This window comes from Mytilus galloprovincialis, chromosome 14, assembly GCF_965363235.1.
Source record: "Mytilus galloprovincialis chromosome 14, xbMytGall1.hap1.1, whole genome shotgun sequence".
Taxonomy (NCBI): Eukaryota; Metazoa; Mollusca; class Bivalvia; order Mytilida; family Mytilidae; genus Mytilus; species Mytilus galloprovincialis.
In genome coordinates, this window is record NC_134851.1 from 19,608,946 (window position 1) to 19,629,970 (window position 21,025).

A 21,025-nucleotide genomic window follows, 5' to 3' on the forward strand; every position below is an offset into this window, starting at 1 on the left:
CAATAGTTCGGCTTATTTTCTTTTTCAAATTTAACGACTAGCTCCATCATCAACACTTTAAAAAAACATGCCTCTTCTTTGAGCATTACATAATAATATTATTTTTATGTGATTAACATGTTAACAAACATTTTAATGTAATCAGTTAGTTACAATTACTTTATTTGATTTACTGGTACTCTTAGAAATAGAAAATAATAACAAATGTTTGGATTTATAATTGTAAGTTATTGATGTGTAAACTTAGGTAATGCATTGATTTATTTTATATAAAATCCTTTAGATTTTTATTCAGTTTTAGAGGTCATGGGCCCAGTGTACACATCAATGACTATGAAACAGACATAAAAATCAATAAAATATTTAAATTTTATAAATAGATGTAATAAAGAATGTACTATATTCCTAAAGATTTGCGAACAGTTTTTGCAGCGATTTCTTCAAATTTCACCCTATTTTCTCTCCACGTTTTAGCAGCATCTACATTAGCAGCACTTTCATCATTAGGCTCTGAAAACAAAAATAAGATATATAGATATAGGAAGATGTGGTATGAGTGCCAATGAGACAACCCTCCATCCAAATAAGAATTTATAAAAGTAAAACACTAAAGGTCAAGGTACGGCCCTTAACACGGAGCCTTGGCCCACACCGAACAGCAAGCTATAAAGGGCCCCAAAAATTAGCAATGTAAAAATATGCTGTTAAATCAGTATTTTTTAGGTGAACTAATTTGTTTTTATAATATCTTAAAGATTGTGAGTATTCCATAGTTTGTACACCACAATACTGCATTAGTTGGTAATTCACTATTTAGAATGTTCTTGCATTTATTTGTACTGTAGTCCTGTCTGTAATGTTGTCATTTTAATGTTATATTTAACATTTCCATAAAAGCGTGAGGTTTGGCTAGCCGTAAAATCAGGTTCAATACACAATTTTTTCTTAAAATGTCCTGTACCAAGTCAGGAAAATGGCCAATGTTATATTATAGTTTGTTTCTGTGCGTGTTACATTTTAGTGTTGTGTTTCTGTTGTATCGTAGCTCTCCTCTTATATTTGATGTGTTTCCCTCAGTTTTAGTTTGTAACCAGGATTTGTTTTTTTCTCAATAGATTTATGAATTTCGAACAGCGGTATACTACTGTTGCCTTTATTTAAAGAATCATGGTGTATGATTTTGAAAGGATTACCCCAAAAAACATAAGATTTTGAAACGTTCATTTTTTACTTGTTCAGTATTGTCAAAGGTGCAAATAATCAAAATGTATATTGAGCAACTGTTTTGAAATCAAAGAGAATATTAACCACAATGTGAAAAATAACGAATACACAAAAAAACTTTGATGTATATGGCATGAAGTGTAACTAAGGTTGTGCAATGCACAGGGCAAGTTATCTATTGCTGGGCTATCCACATGGGAAATTAATCAGATCGTGCAATGAGCAGGGTTAGTTGACTCAAACCTAGGACACGATAAGTATTTCTATAAATACAATATATACAGGACCTGTAGTTCAGTGGTTGTTGTTTGTTGATGTGGTTTTTAAGTGTTTTTTGTTTCTTGTTTATTATATAGATTAGACGTTTGGTCAGGGTTCTCGCTAAGGATTTTTGAAGGTGAGTCCAGGGACTCATCATTTTTGGCCATAATGAGTCCAACAGCAAGATGAAAATAATTTATTGCAATATTATGTAATATTTTAGTCTCCATTTCCTAATAGAGCAATGAAATGACATTAAATTCAGATCACTTATAAACTTTTGCTATAAAATATTGATATTTGTGTTTAACTGTGTTCAGTTGATACAAAATATTTCAATCTTGATGCATCTGTGGACTCACCAGTTTTTAAAATGGTGAGTCCAGAAAGATTTTGATGAGTCCAGGACTCATGGACTCGCCTTAGTGAGAACCCTGTTGGTTGTCCTGTTTATATGGTTTTGCATGTTGTTTTTAAGTTTTTTTAAGTTTACCAATTTCAAAGCAATGAATGAAAAACTGGTGTAAAATATATTCCATTTATTATAACAGAAACAAATGTGAAATGTATTGCAATTTACAATAAATAGTAGTTAAATATTCTCTATGTTATCAATTACCTATAAAATAACTTCTCCCCAGAAATTTTGGATAGCATCACATTTGGCGTAAAAAAAAATGTATTTTTTTTTAATGTAATTTGTCGCATTGTGGCAATACTCTATTTCCATTATGATGTATGCATTATTGTTTATTACAAAATGTATTATATTTTTTGTATGCTATAGGTCCTTATTTGGTGAATAAAATATTCTTTTCAACCCTATTCTTTGTGTCAATATTGTTGAATTCATAACTGAGAATACAATTAAACTATAACCATGACAACAGTATTCTCAGTTTATGTTTTCTATATTTATTTATAGTTCCAGAATTATTTTTTCCTCTTGGGCCAAATAAAAATATATGTGTGGTTCCAGTTACCCTACCTTCCCAGTTAAAAAAAAAAAATCTTTATCATCTATGAAATATATTGGTTCATGGTATTCAATGAATCAGTCTCAGTTGTTTCTTTTTATCAAAATGATATATATATTCTACTTTCTTAACAAAGTTATCTAACAAAAAGTCTGTTAAGGTAGCACAATACAAAGATTTTGTTACTACCCATCAGACAACTTTAAACTGATGTAGTTCATTTCATCCTTCTTTATATTTTATGAATAAGGTACCAAAAGAAAGAAGAAAGATTAATCTTTCAAATTGTGATAATTTCATTATGACATAATTATTACATAATTAATTATTATGTAATTAGTTGCTATATTGTGATGTCCACACTTGAATGAATTTAGCTTCTTTGTTCTTCATAGCATCCCAAAATATTTTATATATTCTTGTACAACACAGCTTGACCTCCAAAACTGTGTCTCAGATTTCCAAAAACATCAATAGAACAAATTTTATACCCAATTGAATTTAGTGGTCTCTTATGAATTGATGTCGCAAACTTCATTGAAGATTTATGAGAGAATGAAATACAATAGGAAAAATCTGAGACACAGTTTTGGAGGTCAAACTGTGTTGTGCACGAATCTATGAAATATTTTGGGATGCTATGAATAACAAAGAAGCTAAATTCATTCAAGTATAGACATCACAATATGGCAACTAATTACATAACAATTAATGATGTAATAATTATGTCATAATGAAATTATCACAATTTGAAAGATTGGTCCTTCTTCTTTCTTTTGGTACCTCATTTATAAAATTTAAAGAAAGATGAGTGGAATTACATCAGTTTAAAGATGTCTGATTGGGGATGAAAAACCTTTGTATTGTGCTACCTTAATGCTTAGTTTTCTCTTTTATAGGTATCATTGTTTTCTGTCTACTGTGCCATTTGTGCAAATGTAGTTATTATCGTAAAATACAGATTTTTGTCATATCTGGTCCGGTTCTGACCAGTAGTTTACACTAAAATATTAAATGTCGCCACAAGCAATGAAAAATACGAAAATAAACAATGTTTGACAAGAGATTTGGAATTAATATGGCGTTTTTAATGCATAAAATGGATGAATCATAAACTAAAGCCAATTATGATCACTTTCTCAAGAAAGACCAAAACATATTTAGCTCATAATCAAACTTTTCACTCTCATTTTACAAAAAGTGATAGGTAGAGAAAGAAAGTAATACTACTGTAATATTTTGCAGACCATGTGATATTAATCATGTCACAAATGACAGCTTGGGGTATTCCTATCAAAACAGTTATCCCCCAAAGAGCAATTAACACCTATTCGATCACTCTTAATTGTCTATTGTCCGACTTGAAGAGATTAAAGGTGATACATTTTTTATGATTATAAGCGGTAATTAGATGAAAGTTCAAAATTTAGGACATGGCTTTGCCATATAGAAACAAGAAAAATAACATTCTTAAAATAATTATAGCGTTGCAGAAATAATTATAGCGTTGCGGAAATAATTATAACGTTTCGGGAAGAAAATATAGCGTCGAGGTACCGCGACGCTAAAACAGCCTGGGGAGAACACTGTAACTAATCTGTGAAGTTATATATATTCTGAAGTTCGTTTCTAAAATCCAAATTTGAAACTGACTATAGTCGACCTAGTTAACAAAGTGAATACACAATTAAAGAGCTGAAAGCTCTGAGGAAAAATGACGCCACTGTCTCTTATATTGGGATATTTTTTATGCAAGTCTTGATTTTCACATACCGTAATTAGTTTAGCAATGCAACATGTCTCGTTAGCATATAATTGATATTCGTATATGTGTGTGTGTGAAGTGAAAAAAGACAACTGTTTTTATTTAAGACAAATGAATAGGTCAAGACTACCTGAATTGTACAAATAAATACTGTAGAAAGGCTTGTATATTTCTCACTGGTACATAGTCCGAACCCCCTTCTCCCCACAAAATTTTAAGCAAATAATCTTTTTGTTACTGTTATCAAAGGTCTAATGAAACTCAGGTAATTTCAAAGAATTCTAGTCAAACTGGCACCTGGTTAAATTGGCACCCGGTATAGTCAAATCGGCACCTGGTTAAATCGACACCTGATATAGTCAATTCGTCACCCATGTTAAATATATATTTTTAACAGTATTTTAAGCAAAAAGAGTAAAAATAAGAAAGGGGTTGCCAGAATTTTGTTCAGTATTTAAGCAAAAAAAGTTAAATACCTAAGGAAGGGATTGTCCAAAAATATTAACTTTCACATTTTTGGAGGTTCATGTACATTTTGTATATATTTATTTTACTCAACTAAATGTGTATTTTTAATCATATATATGAGGTATTGGATATTCTTTATGCATTTTTTAACCAGTTGAGCATTTTACAGGATTGTTGGTTTAATGCTGTATAAACTTTCCTAAAAAAAACACCTTAAATTTGCTAATTATATGGCATGAAAGTTTGATTTATTGAAAGGGACTCATAGTTTTCCATTTTATTTTTCTAATTGTCTCATTGTTAAAACAACAGGGTAAGGGCTTCCTTGTTTACCTTTATACACAACAGCATATTTTAAACTATGTACTTGGTAAAGTTATTAATCAATTGAATAGAAAATGTTATAACAAATACTATTGGATGCTGAATTGACTTCAAATAGGTGCCGAGTAGACTAGATGCCGATTTAACCAGGTGCCGAGTTGACTAGATGCCAATTTAACCAGGTGCCGATTTGACTTGTACATTTCAAATCCTTTGCGATCGTTTGCGGTATTTTCTTGAGAAAACCTGTTTTCAATCATCAAACAGAAGTAGAAACTGCTTTAAAATGATTCTAGAATGCTTCATGATTGTTAAAATAAGTTTAATTCACTTAAAAAAACAATTCTGAAACTTGCGATGTTTAAACAGGAAGTTTAAAAAGCATGTGTAAAAGAAGAAATTAACCGGTGAGAGTCGAAATCCGTACATGACAGATATCACTATAAAAAGACTTTGAAAGTAAAACAGTTCCATCCTCTTGTAAAACAGTCTTTATTATACCTATCACATTAATGTTTGAAGGGTCTTAAGCTTATACAAACCATAAAAGTCGGTATGAAACACCAAAACGGAATAAACAATAACCGATTACGTTTTGTAGTTTACAAAATCTAAGCTGGTTTACAGTTGTCTTTTTTACTATGTTTGATCTAGCAGATACCAGTTTATTTCAAATGCATTGAAAAGAAATGAGAAATTTGTAATGAAAGGTTTAGTTTTTATATTAATCAGTTTTAATTTGATATTAAATAGAAATAACTTATTAATATGGATGAGTTAAAATTATTAGTTTGAAAAATGATGAGAGCGCCCTCTACAATATCAATGATGGCGGAATGTAAACAACCACCTCGCCGCGAAATTGAACTTGTTCTCTTATTTCTTGCTTATTGTACTCTATAGTCCGCACCCCCTCTGAAAGGTCCAAATTTTGAGAATAAAACCGCGGACTATACAAGCCTTTCTATGGACAGGTCAACATTTTTTTTGTAAATAAAATAAAGTATGTAAACTGGTTCCCTTCTGACTACAACACTTTGTTCGAGTGTAGCGGAATACAAGCAGATACCAGTTAGTTTGTAAAATAGTAAATATGAAACCGAGTGTGGTAGGCGGAGGCAATAATCGACTTCCTGTTGTTCTGGTCAATGGTATCGGAACAATGCCGCTAAAGCGTCATTTTCCAAAAATAGATATTCCCTACTTCCGGTTAACGGTTACAATGTAAACATGAACGCTGTGTAGCAAAAGACTACATTTATGAAAGATTATCATTATAAATGAATGTTTAAAAGGTAATTCCATACAACTTTAACATATCTAAATGATTTGTTATGCGGTTCCTACGAAAATTACTCCGCTAAACATCTGAGTAGCGAATGACAACATAAAATGTGCTACGAACTCCCGGTAAAATTATTACAAAAATATTGCGGGAATTATGAAATTCAAAAATGAACTGTACAAACTATTTGCATTAAACAACGTAATAACTTCTATCATGAAAGTAAATTAAGTTAAATAGCTTTGGCACAACACATGTGATCCAAGGCTCTGTGGTGAAAGCCGTACTTTTAAGTTTACTTTTTTACAAATTGTTACTTGGATGGAGAGTTGTCTAATTGGAACTCATACCACTTTTTCTTATATCTATACAACAGATCCCTAAAAATTGAAAATTTAACCAAGATAATACTACCTGCCAACATGCTGACAACAGATAATAATATTTTTTCCACACTCTGTACCGGACTCCATCGTTCAGCACTAGATTCATATCCCATTGGATCATCTCCAGGAGCATGTAGTATAGATATGCATACCCTGCCATCAGGATAAACTGTGGAATAGATCAAAAGTTAAAACATGATTGTATAGTCAGTAATCACAAATATAGGTTGGTTCTTTAAAAGGGCCTTGATGAGAAGTGAAGCAGCACCAGGAACCACTACACATAAGCATGTCTGTTCTGTACTGTTAGTTTAACAGTGAACTTTAAAACCCTTCCAATCAGCAGTAAACATAATGGGATCCATGCAATTATGGAATAAGGTTAGAGTTTCATGTTATGCTTTTGGTAAGGCTTAAAGGGAAACTTCGCCAAAAAATCAAAATATGATATTATGTCCATTCTGTATAGAAACGTTCAAATTCATAGATATTAAAGTTTTATTCTGCTAGATAAGAGATCACCATCGATTTTAAATTTAGAGTATCAATTCTCTGCGTTCGGCCATTTTGTCATCTTGTCCGATTTGAAACCACGATATGTCTAAGGACCAAAACGACAGTAACCTGATGTAGTCGTAATTGCGTGTCGATATCTTGTCAATCGTACGGTTGTTTTATCCGACTTGTTAACTAACTTGATACGTAAAATTTTCTTATTTTTTTTAAAATAACCATGGTCTGTTATTTTTAAACTGTTAATATTGGAAATAGTTAAAAAGTCAAAGTTCAAATCATAAATAAGTGTTCCGTGAAAATTTAATTGTTTTCGAAAATCTAATTTGTTCATAATTCTTTTATGTAATAAACTTTATTCAAATTAATTCTGATCTTCTCTCAACTGATCACCCGCATGGCTAAAGGTATTACTCCCAAAGGTATTGTGAGGGGTGTGAGGTGACACGTCCAGGTATTCAAGCGATTTCCTGTCAGGCTTGTAAGTTCATGCATCGTTTCACTTCTAAGGGTATTGATCAGTGTACACTGCCGAGAACTTACAACTTTCCATTTTGAACTATTAGGTGTATAATATACATCTCTGTCTTGCGTGTCCAAAAGTGATATAATATACTAGTCATTACTAAACGCATACGCTTGTTTATAAATAACATTTCTGGTGTAAAGAATATTATTTATAAGAATATAAATAATACAAAAAAATCCCCAGATTTGATGAAATAAAAATCTATATACATATTTTTTCCAAGGGTAAATTTGGTAAAATGTAATATATACTCGTTGTCAATAGTGAAGGACAGATTGGAACATACCAGAAATATTGATTTAAAAAAATGTACGCACTTGTCGACCATTCGTTTATACGCCTGGATAATAAGTTACGGAACTATAGCACAAATTGAAATATATACATGTATACATTGAACATAAGAAAGAAACATACATTTTGTGTAAATTGGGGTAAAAGTTTTGTAAATAGACTAGTCCACGTATGCCAACAGTATGTAATAGACTATTGTATACAAAAAGAAGAAGAAGAGAGCCAATTTGATTTAAATACAGGTCGATATATAACTTGCTTTCGCTCATTGAAGTTATGGATATAGTAAAATCACAGATTTATATACTGGTATCAATTAGATCGTTCTCGAATAAAGGAAGAAATTTGTCATCATCACAATTGTTCCGGCATGCATGTAATATATATGCAACTGGGCGTACAATAATGATCCCCAAGGAATGTGAATATTTTCCAGGGAAAACTATAGAGTATCAAAGTTTCAAATCAATTTCAGGATTTATTTTCTTTCTTGCTAATATTCAATGACAGCAATTTAAAGAATAAACTGCTTGTCCGCTTTAGCGGCCCCCGCTTTAGGGGTATTCTTGCCATTTAAAACAGACTTAAAATTCGTTCTGGTTTTTTTTAAACATCGTTGGTCAAATAGCTAAAGTATATACATTGTGAGACGAAGACTTTTTTTAATAAGGACATTCCCGATTATGCATAAATTTTGTTGATGTTTTTCACACTTGAAAAGAATATCTTTTCGATTCCATTCCAAGAAGATCCTTTAATTTCCTAAATTTTTTAAAACATCTTTTTTTTTCATATAGCTGAAGTATTCATGCGTTGTGAGATTTAAAATATTTTGATGAGAACATTTATTCCTAAATAGGTAAATAAAGATCGCCTTGGGTGGACTAAATTATATAATTGCAATTGTTAATGATCTGTTTGAAATATTTAAGGTTGCCGATTCTAATTTAAAATAGTACAATTTTTAGTTCATACACTCGTGTTTAGAAGGCTATTTTTATTTATAATAAATTTATTCAATTTAAATAATTCAGTATTTCATCGTTACAAAAGTAATCAGAAGTCATAATTCATTTAAAAGTGATCTTGTGCAAAATATAAAAATATACAACAGCTATCCAGTTATTGTGCGACCTTATTATTCCCGTTAATTAATTTTAATTCTTTTTTTTTACATTTCTATGTCTAAAACTATACCATTCCGATGTGAAATGTTGTTCACACCTGAAATGCCAGTGAACCGTGACGCCTAGATTTCACTGACCGAAGATCAAAAGATTAGAATTACATAATGCTAATCTTTTAATTACCTTGAGTTTAACTACGCATTCAACATTCACTAAGTGTCACAAAACAATACACATTTTATTTCCACCGTACAAGCAAGTGAAAATTTTTGCTGGAATGAAGCAAAAAGGTCAGAATACAAACATGTATTTTTAATACACTATCGATCATGTCAGTTTCATATGTTTGTTTAAAGTATTTGTAGAAAAAAAATCATAAAAATGTTCTATTGTATGATTTACTTTTATTATTAAAATTCGTTTAAAAAAATCCACACGATCTTATTTTAAAAGTTGCATGGCTTTCACTTATTTTTCGTAGGTTAATAGCTACACCAAAAGTCATCGATGCGCTTTAAATCACGTTATCAGATGGTTAACGAACAAGACTTAAATGAGATTAATTTCACTCCCGGCATGCAAAAAGACTTAAACTACGTCACATAAGTCAGGAAGTTTCAAGAAATAAAATTAATAATTCCGTATTTTCTTCTTTATTAGTTTTCATATCAAAATAAAACTTGGTGAATATGTTTTTTATGGTATTATGAACATAATAAGATAAAAAGTGAAAAATCGTGAATTATCCCTTTAATGTTAAGTGTTCTGGGTTCAGGTTGTTGGCTTAACGTTGGATTTTGATTAGGCAGTGTTCCAGCTAGGATTTGAAAATAGAGGGGCGCGTTTTTAAAAAGGGCACTTTAGTGCGTTCTCACTGAAAAAAATCAAATACTTAATATTACCACATAAAGACATATTTCTTGATGCATGGTGGGTCTAAGATGAATTTGCAATGCGATGCGATGCGTTGTTTTGTAGAATTATTTTTATTACACTTGTGAAATGAATTGTGCATGTCAGTTTAAAAACTTCACATAAATCTGCAATACAGTCAGGAACAATACTTAACATTTTCTCTGAAGGCCAGCCTGGATCCAAAAGTTTTTTCAAGGGCCCTATAGAATTTTTTTAGGCCTTACCAGGTTTGTTTTTACTGTAGGCACATACATATTAATAGTCTTGAATGTTCTTATATAAAAGCCAAAAATATATGTTTGAAATACCTTATACATGTAGCTTGTTTCTTATTATGATGGAAATAATAAAGGAATTAAATTAATAAACATGAGTTTTTCAGAATTAAAATCCATTTAACCATGTATTTTCAGACTGGTGAACTTTATATATATTTGTAATATTATTGAAAAAAAACAGCCCCCCTTTCCATACCCCTAGATGTAAATTATTTTAATAAAAAAAGTATTATCAGTTTCACCCCAAGAAATTATTATAATTTTTCATGAATAAATCTTATTAGCAGTTGTAATCAAAATGATTTCCAAAATGAAATTCCAACTGTCTATAAATAACAAGGAAATGTAACTGTTTCCTGTTAATACGGGGTTTCCCGAATTTTCCCGCCAAAAAGCACATGGCTTTCAACAATTGTAAACAAAGCATTCAATTTGTGATCATGGATTACAGTTTTAATTTATTTAATTTGGATATAGATATTCAACTTAAGGTACAGTCAAGCAATGTTTTTACTTTCTTCTGGATTAAAACTAGTTTGAAAGATCAGTTTAAAAAATAAAAACATCAAAACAAAAACGATCTGAATTGTGAATATTCAGTGACCCATAAATTTTTTGAACTCTGCTACGGAGGTCAAAGTTACATCATGTTTCATGCATTTTGCGTGTTGACCTATTGGAATGATTCTTTTTAAATGACATAATAAATAACAAATACAATAGAAATGAACACCGTTCACATTTATTTTATAAATTATATTTTGCATCGTCAGGTGTTTAAATAATCAATTCATTTAACTTCGATGTTTGGTGCTTCAGGGTAAAGGGATTAGACAGGGTCGTAAATTTCATCTGATTAAGTAATTGACTCTAATCAAATAGGTGATTATAATCAGGTAACAAGTGTCAACAATTTTAATCTGTTGTCTTAATGAAGTGTGTGTATAAAGAACTCAACAAAATGGCGACAATATGAGGAAAACAGATTGTTTTTTAAACTTTTTTCAAAAGGGCACAGAGGGGCGCAGGGGCGCTTAAAAAAGGCAGAGGGGCGCAAAATTTCGGGGGCGGGGCGCGGCGCCCCTCCATTTCATGCTAGCTGGAACACTGTTAGGGTATGGGTTAGGAATTAGATTGGGGTGAGTCCCCCTGTTGTGTATTATAAAATGGCATTGTAACATTTTGTTTTTCCCTCAAGTACAGTCAAAACTGTTCTTATCATGTAATTTTAAAATTAAGCACATCTTTTGCAAAGTTCAACCTAAATGATTTTCAAATTTGTTTAAATTCCCAGAAGTTCATAATGCCATTATAGTTATTTCATCCTATCATCAACAATATTACTACTTTGCTGCTTCAAAACACTCCCTTTTTCTTGAAGCTAGTGCTGAATTTTACCTATTCTATTTGCTTTTAACCCAACAATCATGAAGTGTGTTCATTTTACACATTTTTTTACACTTCCCCTGAAATCAATTAACTGGGGAGACTTTGTGGTTTTAAAAATCTTTTAAAAACTTGAAATCATGTTTTTGCCAGCAAAATTATATCCCTGACCATGGTATTGTTTAATGAATTTAAATTTATGATTTTTGTTGGCAGAGGAAGTCAGAAGGAAACCAGCACCTAGTCATTTAGGATTGGAGTCAGATGCACCTGCCGAGTGCTCACAACCTTAATGATACAACAGTTAAACTGCTTATACAACTCAGTCACTGCCGTTTTGTCCAACTATTTACTATAATGTTGTAATAATGACTTACTATTTGGATGAAATAATTCACAAGTAAACTTCATCTTTGGAGGATTGAGAGGATAATCTGGTGGGAATGCTAGTCTGGCAGGAAACACTCCTCCCTCAAAACATGTATTTTCTGGTCCCCTGTAAGAAAATTATAATTTACACAATGATGAATCTGCATGACAATAGATCCTTCTCACCAGTTGTTGTCTAAAGTTTGGGACGAAAATTTCCTTGTTTTCTTACAAGACTATTAAACATCTGACTTTAAATGGCCTTAAAAGTTACTTAACTGGCTGTCAAATGACTGATCATTCATGGATTATTTAAAAGTTTGATCTCCCACACAATAAAACATCATTTATTGAAATTCAAATTTTGGAAAACAGAATAATCATTGAAACAAGGTTTGCAACTACTTCAACTAACATGACTTACCGACAATTAATCAAAACCTACTTTCTGTAAGAGTTTTTTGTTTTGTTTTCAACATATAAATTCTTTATGAGGTTTAAATGTCTGTTGTTGAGTTGGTGTCTCATTGTTTTATACTTTAGATCTTCTGGAACATTTATAAAAAGTAAAATCACAAAAATACTGAACTTTGAGGAAAATCAATTCAGAATGTACATAATCACATGGCAAAATCAAATACCAAAAACGCATCAAAAACGAATGGACAAGAACTGTCATATTCCTGACTTGGTACAGGCATTTTCAAATGTAGAAAATGGTGGATAAAACCTGGTTTTATAGCGCTAACCCTCTCACTTTGATGACAGTCACAACAAATTCCGTTATATTTACATTGATCCGTTAACTAAACAGACACAATAAATAAAATAGTAAAAATATGGGTACATCAATCATCATCGTATAACAATTTAAAAAGGAACAATTTAACAAAAACATCTACCTACAAACAAATTCATTGATTTGTGTGTTTGACGTCAGAAAATTTTATACGTCACATAGATTTGTCGTTCAATGTGCATACAAACATTTTAAAATTTACATAGGCAATGTTAGCATATAAGGTTAAAAAATCAAAAGTATGTAAGAATAACTTTCAGAAATAGACCGAGATTGAAAATAGTCCAAAAGTTATATATAGAATTTATAAGAATCAACAAATAGTTAATTCATTGTAATTCTAGTATGCGATTGAATGATTTTGATGTTTATGGTTCAACTTATTTTGTAATTTATAATAGAAATATATCATAATGACATAAACTAGAACAATATCATACTGACGGGATCTTTTAAAGTACAGAGTCATGTTATAAAGTGAACATGTAAATACATACATAATAAGAGCTTCCCATTCAAAGAAATTCTCCTCATTGACAGGTCCTGCTATAATTCCTTCAGGTGGATTTAGTGTCAATTCTGAAAATAAAAATCTCTCATCAATACATTTGATTCAACTGATCATGAGTCAGTCGCGAGACTACCTTAAATCATAGATTGGTTATTTCATGATATTTCCAAACAATTTTCATAGGATTCATCAACTAAAATGGTCTGATGATTTGAGAGAATAAAATGAACTACATTCCAACATTTTATTAGGCCTACTAAAATTAATTTGTAGATTTTCATACAACTGATAATTGCTGATTCAAAATCAAAGTCGTAAAAGCTGTTGTGTCAATTTCTGCCTACATCATTTTGTTTTTGCACATGTAGTTAATGTGTTTGTGACTTTTATTTTTCATCCACATGTAAAATAATTAAACCTGAGAGGAGTCTTGTCCAGTGAGAAGTAATGATGATTTAACTTTATAATAATAAAATACTTATTTAGCAGAAAGTCCTTAGAACTATTATTTTTTTCTCTTTGAACTTCACAATTTTTGCCAAATGTAGTGACTCTGCAGCTTTTGCTAATCTAACAGAAGATGATTATTTGTGTACACCAATTTGAAGCATACTTATTGCCTGGTAAAAAAATGACATTATTTTTTGTCATCGGTACGGCAGATTTTTTTTAAGGGTATTATCTCCCCCTTTGGCGCGTTTTCTTCCCTGGAGGAATCGTCTCTTTTCGGTCATATGGCAATAAGACCAAATAATTGGCATATTGCCCTTTTGGTATACCTAGTAAGTAATTTCTATTACATATAATGAATCACTGTTGAATAATTATAGATTATTTCAGGACAGTAAAGAGCATGAACAAGTTTGTGGCAGTAGCCCAACATCAAATATCAGCTCAGAAAATAACAATATTTCATACCACGGAAACTTCTGAGCAATGCATATCATTTTAAATGCAATGACTCTTTAAAAGAATACTATTTAATAAAAACATACAAGAAATTAAAGAAAAATGACTTACATAATGTAATATCACTCAGTCACCATCGAAACCAATATAATTACGCAGAGAGAAGTCAATATGAAGTGGGATGAAAGACATAACGAGACAAGAGTAGGAGATATTTCAAAACATATAAAATCAGTTGTCATATTGGCAATTATACCACATCTCCTTCTTTGTATCCTGACATATCCATTTTAAATATGGAATAAATAAATCATTCATAAACAAGTTCTGAAGCTATAATTCTGAAACCGTGCATGTTGCACCACAGCCTCAAAGAGTTGCTAACTTTCAATTTAATTTATATTGAAAAACCACAAATTTCATGTTTGCATGAAGTTTGAGTAGACCTCCAAATAGCTATTGGGATTATGCTGCTGGCTTGCTGTCTCATTAAAGTTTATCCCAATGCTCATATTTGAAATACATAATGAAGAAAAAAATAGATTTATTTCAATTTCAAGCGAAATGTTTATTAAAATGATGACTCTCATTCTTTTTTCACTGCTGTTTCTTCTACTTCTACATCTACATGATCTGAAAAAACACAAAATACCAAAAAATAAAATTGTTGAAATTAGTGTGTGCTGTTAGAGTTTCCATATTTAAATATATAAAGCTTACTGGTAGTTTACAATCAAGACAACAAATATCAAAAGGATTAAAAAAATGTTATGAGTAGCTGTTAGCTGTTTTCATAGATTTTATGTTTTTTCAACTGTGACTCTTCCATAATTGCTATCTTGCAATTTGTCTAGTCTGTTTTGTAAAACCTGAAATATTGATCATTTTTTTGCCAGTCAAATGAACTAGTAAATTACTTTCAGTATAATTCTACAACATACATGAATACATCTACTTAGTAATTGTTAAGGCCATTTAAAGTAATTTTTTAAAATATTACTATCAAATTGTTTTTAATTTTGATTATATGAACATGTTGTTTGGTTACTGTCTCAACAGCATACATGTATGACTAATTTCAATGTTTTCTCAATGACATATTTGTTTCATGATATGTATGAATAACCACCTACCTGATACATTTCCCAACCTAATCAAGATCTCCAAGTTCGACATCGGCATATCTATCATATCAGTAGAGCCTGGTCAACTAGGTAAGGATAATTCTCCATTCTACTTCAAAAATAAAAAAAAAATACTCAATTGAAATAATTCATATATATCAAATGACTTTCAAAAATGTATATGAGGTTTTTTTTATGTGCATGATTGTGTGTGTTCTCATATACATGCAGGTCACAAAAATAACCATATAAAAATAGAAGAAAAAAATCAATGATGGGTTAAATGATATAATACACCAGTAATTAAACAATACAAATCTAACAAGAATGTGTCAATAAGTACATGGATACCTCACTCACACTATCATTTTCTACATGTATGTTCAGTGACTGTGGACCGTGAAATTGGGGTCAAACATCTAATATGGCATTAAAATTAGAAAGGTCATATCATATAGAACATTTGAACTATATATTTCAAATTGCTTGGACCTCAATTTCATCAAAAACTACCTTGACCAAAAACTTAAACATGAAAAGGGACACACAGACAATCTATCAAACGGACGATCAGATCAGAAAACATAATACCCCTCTACTATCGTAAGTGGGGCATATAAATTCTTGGTTTTTTTTTCTTAGTCAAAAATAATGTACGTGCAAAGCACAAACAAATTTATTTAGTTTTTTGACACGATTAATCAGATTATTTTTATTTTTATTCTATATACCACTACTCTATTGTAATGGAAATGGGGAAAAAAAAGAAAAAATCGGAGCATTGAGAATAGTTTTTTTTTCAAATTGGGGATCAGTATACATTGTAAACAAAACACCCCCGCTTTCTTCAATTTAGTCAATTGTTCAAATTAATTTAAAGTTGATTTAGAAAAATATATTGAAGGCGATTTCAGAGGTTTTTCTATACTAGGCTGTTCTTGTAAATGAACATGGTTTAATAAATTGAGAATGTGTTTTTGGGCCGCAAATACCCGGCCTGTAACAATATGCACCAGAGGCAGTCAACTTCCAAATACAGATGCAGGATTAATTTCATTAAGGCTCTTATGTAATTATAAGCATTGTGTATAAATTTCATAACATTTAGTTGAAACAAACAAGAGGAAGAGAATTAAAGCAACATATTAAGTAATTGCTTCATTTAAAAAAGAACATACGGTAAGTCATGAATGGTAAAAGTGACGCCACCCAATTTTGAACATGATCTGGTTTTTGTGGTAATAGGCATTGTATACCTATTCGTTTTATAACATTTGTTTGCGGCAAATTAAAGTAAGAAAACGGAAACTCAGCAATTTTTTATTTAACTTGTGCTATAGATAAAGACTGCATGTTTTTCTATGACATATTGTTGTGTAACTGTTTCATTGCAATTGGTTTCAGTAGCCAAAATGGTCTTAAGTAAATAACTTCTCTATCACTATCCTGTCAACACAAAGGTTGTGAATTTCAAAGCCTTTCAGTTTGACTATAATCTTAATTGACTTAGTTAACCTGTCAATTTTACTATCTTGGATCTTGGTTCTCTTCAAGCATTATTTTCTCACTCAACCAATAAAAACCAACTACTACGAAATAGTACATAATGCTGAAAGTGGCATTAAACACCAATTAACCATTGACATAAATCACACATGTGACAGAATAATTAAAAATTTGACACCTTTAAATGTTGTGTTTTTTGCACTCTGGGACTTGCTTTTAATATAGTAAATATTTGATACATGTATTGACAAAAATATTTATATTAAGCATATAGTATTACTTAATCAAATAGCATCATCATATTTTCTTAATTCTTGTGCGTTTTGTACAGCAGCTGGTATTAAATCTAAACAGAAATTATAATAATTTTTTCTCAAGATTAGATTGATAGCATATGTAATAAAAAATTTAAAATCTAAAAGCCCACTTTTTCTTGTTATAACATATTAAAACTTGGCCTTTGTTTTCACTTGCTAAGAGCTATATATATTTGTTGGGTTGCTTTTCATCTCTAATAATCATACGACCATTAATTACTGGCTTATTGACAAATCATTAGTGTATCATTATACATTAAATGAAGTATTTTTTTCTGTAGCAGTATCTTTGTTTATTTGGTCTTTTTTTTTAATTTAGTTGTTTTTCTGGTCTCTTTTTAAAAGTGCACGTTTTTAAAATATTTCTTTAATCTTAGCAATTCATCTAATTTCTATAAGGATAAACAAATACTTGTTTATTTTATCAAAAAGGAGGACACTTCATGAAAACGAATGTATTTAACAAATACAGCTGTGTTAAATCTGAGTCTGATGATGTTTTCTTGACGAAAAAAAATGCCTTCAAAATATTTTTTTATATATTTCTTTTGTTGGTAGTTCTTTCTGCATTATCAGTGGCGCATCCAAAGGGGGGGTCCAGGGGTTGGAACCCCCCTTTGTTTGACGATTAATGCATTTGAATGGGAGCATATAGTTAGATTCACCCCCCCCCCCCCCTTTACTCTGGGTTCGGAACCCCCCTTTTTAAAATGGCTGGATCCGCCCCTAATTATATAGCAAAAAATTGAAGGTGGCATATTTAACTGTAGTGTGTTGTAGTATGAGGTCCAACATTCACGGTCTCAACTCTTTGGTGATTCTCGTAAAAATAACGCACATCCCCGATAAAGACTCGTAAAGTGAAAGTTAAATAAGAAATAGACTATAGTTTCTCGGGATATAAATAGACAGACCCTAAATAGACAGTCTGACAAATAACTCGGCCGTCTCCGTTTCAATCAGATATTACATAGGCTCATACAGTATGCTGTTTTAATTTGGCATAGATATTTCTTTATTACTTTTAACAATTCAAAGTAATACATATCAAACATACACGGCTTCTTTGGTGCCGGGCTGCCATACTTTTTGCGATGATTGTTTACATTTTTTGGCCAACACAAATGCCTTTCATTTTCACGGAATTACACAAATCGTCAAATGAGGAAACGTTACAAAGCACAACGTGACGTTGTAGACTAATTCCGTAAAAAGCATCAACATCTATCGTTTGCCTGGTTCGCGCTGTGCATTAGAAAGCCAGATCAAGCTAAAAATTTGGGATCATTTCAACGAAGTTCTCAAGTATGTTCTCTGAAAAGCTCCAATCTATTTACGTACGTTTTCAAGAGAAAGATAACATTTTACATTTTAAACGTACAGGGCTAATGTATTTACCTACCGAACGATAGGAGCATCAGACAGGACAATCTCTGAAACTTTTCCATCACAATAAGTCTTCTGCTATAAATATCTGTTGTTTATAGATGGCGCGCCAGCTTAATAAAATAAAGTCTATTCCGATAAAATAAACGAAAAGTGTAACGTCGTCTAAAAATTGCCGTTTTGTTTGACAGGACGCAAATTTCATTTATTGTGTATCAATAAATATAAAACCATGTAAAAATTCTTTAAATATTCATTTACGTTTGCATCTAATTTATTTCTAACTCAACCCAGTAATTCTATTTGCAATTACGATAACAAGTGGCAATACAAAACGAAATATTGTATGACGGCAGATCGCAAAATTACGACGTTACTTTAGGGGACAGAGTGCCTACCAAATGTCATGCATTTGCTTCATGAAAAGTTGGCAGAAGCCAGAACGGCACCTATAGCAGTGTGTAGGTTAACATGACAATATATATTATAATATATGTGTATGTATGTAGTGGTTAATGCCTCAGTTATTCAAAGAACCCCTTGAAAGATGCGATGGTACAGTGGCATCCATGTGCACTCTCTATCGGGATAAATGGAGATGAGTCACTAGCGTATATATATACTACAATTATTTTTACAAGGACATTCAATCCCAACCCAACAGAAAAGGAGTGCTAGGACACTGGAAAGTCTGTTATTGGGGTGGAGGAAGCAGAAGTACTCGGAGAAGACCACTGGGCCACTCGGTGGAAACAAACAAACAAGAGAGATATCAGAAGATTGATCTCCATGTCAAAGTAGGGGGCAACTTTGACCAACTGAGGCTCCAAAAGTACCTGTTCTAGTTTAAACTCCGGTCTGGGTACCAGAGATGTGTGGGAGAGTATGAAAATTACCATTCTGATGTACTGATATTTTTCGTGGGAATCAAACTTGGGACCTTCAGCACTGAAGCAATTGATCTTGACTTAACCACTAGACAATGAACTCATGTTTTTTTTGTCAATGCTACTGTATGTTAATCACAGCCCTGGGTTTGTTACAATTGTTGGGTTTTCTATCCATACAAACCCCTGTTTTTTAGGGGTTTGTATGGATAGAAAACACGGCAATTGTAACAAACCCGTGTGTTAATATGGGGACAAAGTCCCCAAAAACAGTAGAAAAATCAATAAAAAAAATTTTTTTTAAAAATTGGGAAAGTTTTCCTGAAAATTTCATTGTGCTAATGAACTCAAAATCTTTCACTTTTTTTTATGTCATGTTTTGAATTCCCGCATCTGTGCAGAAATCTACAATGTACTTCCTTTTTTCGGTCTCGTTTGTATGAAACTTTGAGTAAAATATATATTTATCAGTCTAGTATAAAATAGGAAGGAACACAATACCAATTTCATTTTTAATAATTCCTTGATATGAAAAAACGTTACCTCATTATAGTGTTTATTTGTTTACATTGCATATGAGGTCATAACTTTAGTAACGTCACAACTAAAATCCCTAACAATAGAACCAAAATCGGAAACGTTACAGTATTTCCGTTTCTTTTTTTTAACAAATATTTAAGTTACAAAAAAATAATTCATACAGACTTTGTCTCCATTTACAGGTAATGCCTGCCTCATATTACTAAACAGGTCAAATTAGTCAATTTGATATTATGAACCCTTAGAACAATAAGAAGGATGTGGCCGAAACAACTATGTCTATAGCCGAACTGGTTGTGTGGCAGAAATATCTCGAAAACTTTTATGCCAAACCGACACCCGAACAACAAGCTCTGTTGATTGAAAACACAATGAGATATTCATAAACATATCTGAAACTAACGTTTGTATTCTGCCATCAACCTTCTTAAGGCTGATCCTGCCATTTTGCATTATCAGTTATTATCAGACTTTTTTCAACTCATAAAATCGTGTTGTGATTCTTTTACGTGGAAGATAAAAACAGTGTTCGACTGAACGACGAAATAAAATAGATATTCATTGGTTAAAGTTTAAATTACATTGAATGGCGACCAATCAAATGAACTGTTTCGTTTTAGCAAACAATGGACATTTAACAGAAACCCGTTGAAAATATCAAACGATTCCGACAAGAATTAATATATTCTAGAAAACATGACATCTGGCTTTTAATTTTGGAAATATTTTCAAATTTAACAAATAGGACGGATTGCTGATTGGTGTCTTATGACAAATAAAAAATAGGGGCGACCGAAAAACTCTTTGCCAGTCTTGGATTTTGCGGATCGTTTATGTTAATTAGATTTTTATCATCTTATGTGCTTGAAGCAAGGCAACAATGGCACAGGCAAGCCTTGAATGGGTTGTAAGTATTTATGTTCCGATTAATCATTGACGATTTTT

At 31.4% G+C, this 21,025-nt stretch overlaps 2 protein-coding genes and 1 long non-coding RNA gene across 5 annotated transcripts in view; 1 reads left to right on the forward strand and 2 right to left on the reverse strand.

Annotated features, from left to right (window-relative positions):
- Positions 1–264: 264 nt before the first annotated feature.
- On the reverse strand, positions 265–20,957 carry LOC143059761 (ubiquitin-conjugating enzyme E2 G2). The gene is made up of 5 exons (XM_076233319.1): positions 20,484–20,957; positions 13,398–13,479; positions 12,110–12,228; positions 6,719–6,859; positions 265–510 (listed from the first exon to the last, which is right to left on the reverse strand). Exons 1-5 carry the CDS (start codon positions 20,524–20,526, stop codon positions 398–400), a joined length of 498 nt encoding a protein of 165 aa, XP_076089434.1. The 5' UTR covers positions 20,527–20,957; the 3' UTR covers positions 265–397.
- Positions 14,848–18,759, reverse strand: LOC143059762 (uncharacterized). The gene is made up of 3 exons (XR_012973598.1): positions 18,670–18,759; positions 15,454–15,556; positions 14,848–14,953 (listed from the first exon to the last, which is right to left on the reverse strand). It is a non-coding gene; the product is annotated as an uncharacterized LOC143059762 (long non-coding RNA).
- Positions 20,840–21,025, forward strand: part of LOC143059760 (DNA topoisomerase 2-alpha-like) — a 40,153-nt gene continuing 39,967 nt past the window's right edge. For 2 of the 3 annotated variants that reach the window (XM_076233316.1, XM_076233318.1), the window contains exon 1: positions 20,840–20,987. In XM_076233316.1, the coding sequence (XP_076089431.1) occupies positions 20,961–20,987 (27 nt within the window). In that variant the 5' untranslated portion in view covers positions 20,840–20,960. The remainder of the gene's footprint in view (positions 20,988–21,025) is intronic. The other variant, XM_076233315.1, reaches the window with a different exon arrangement.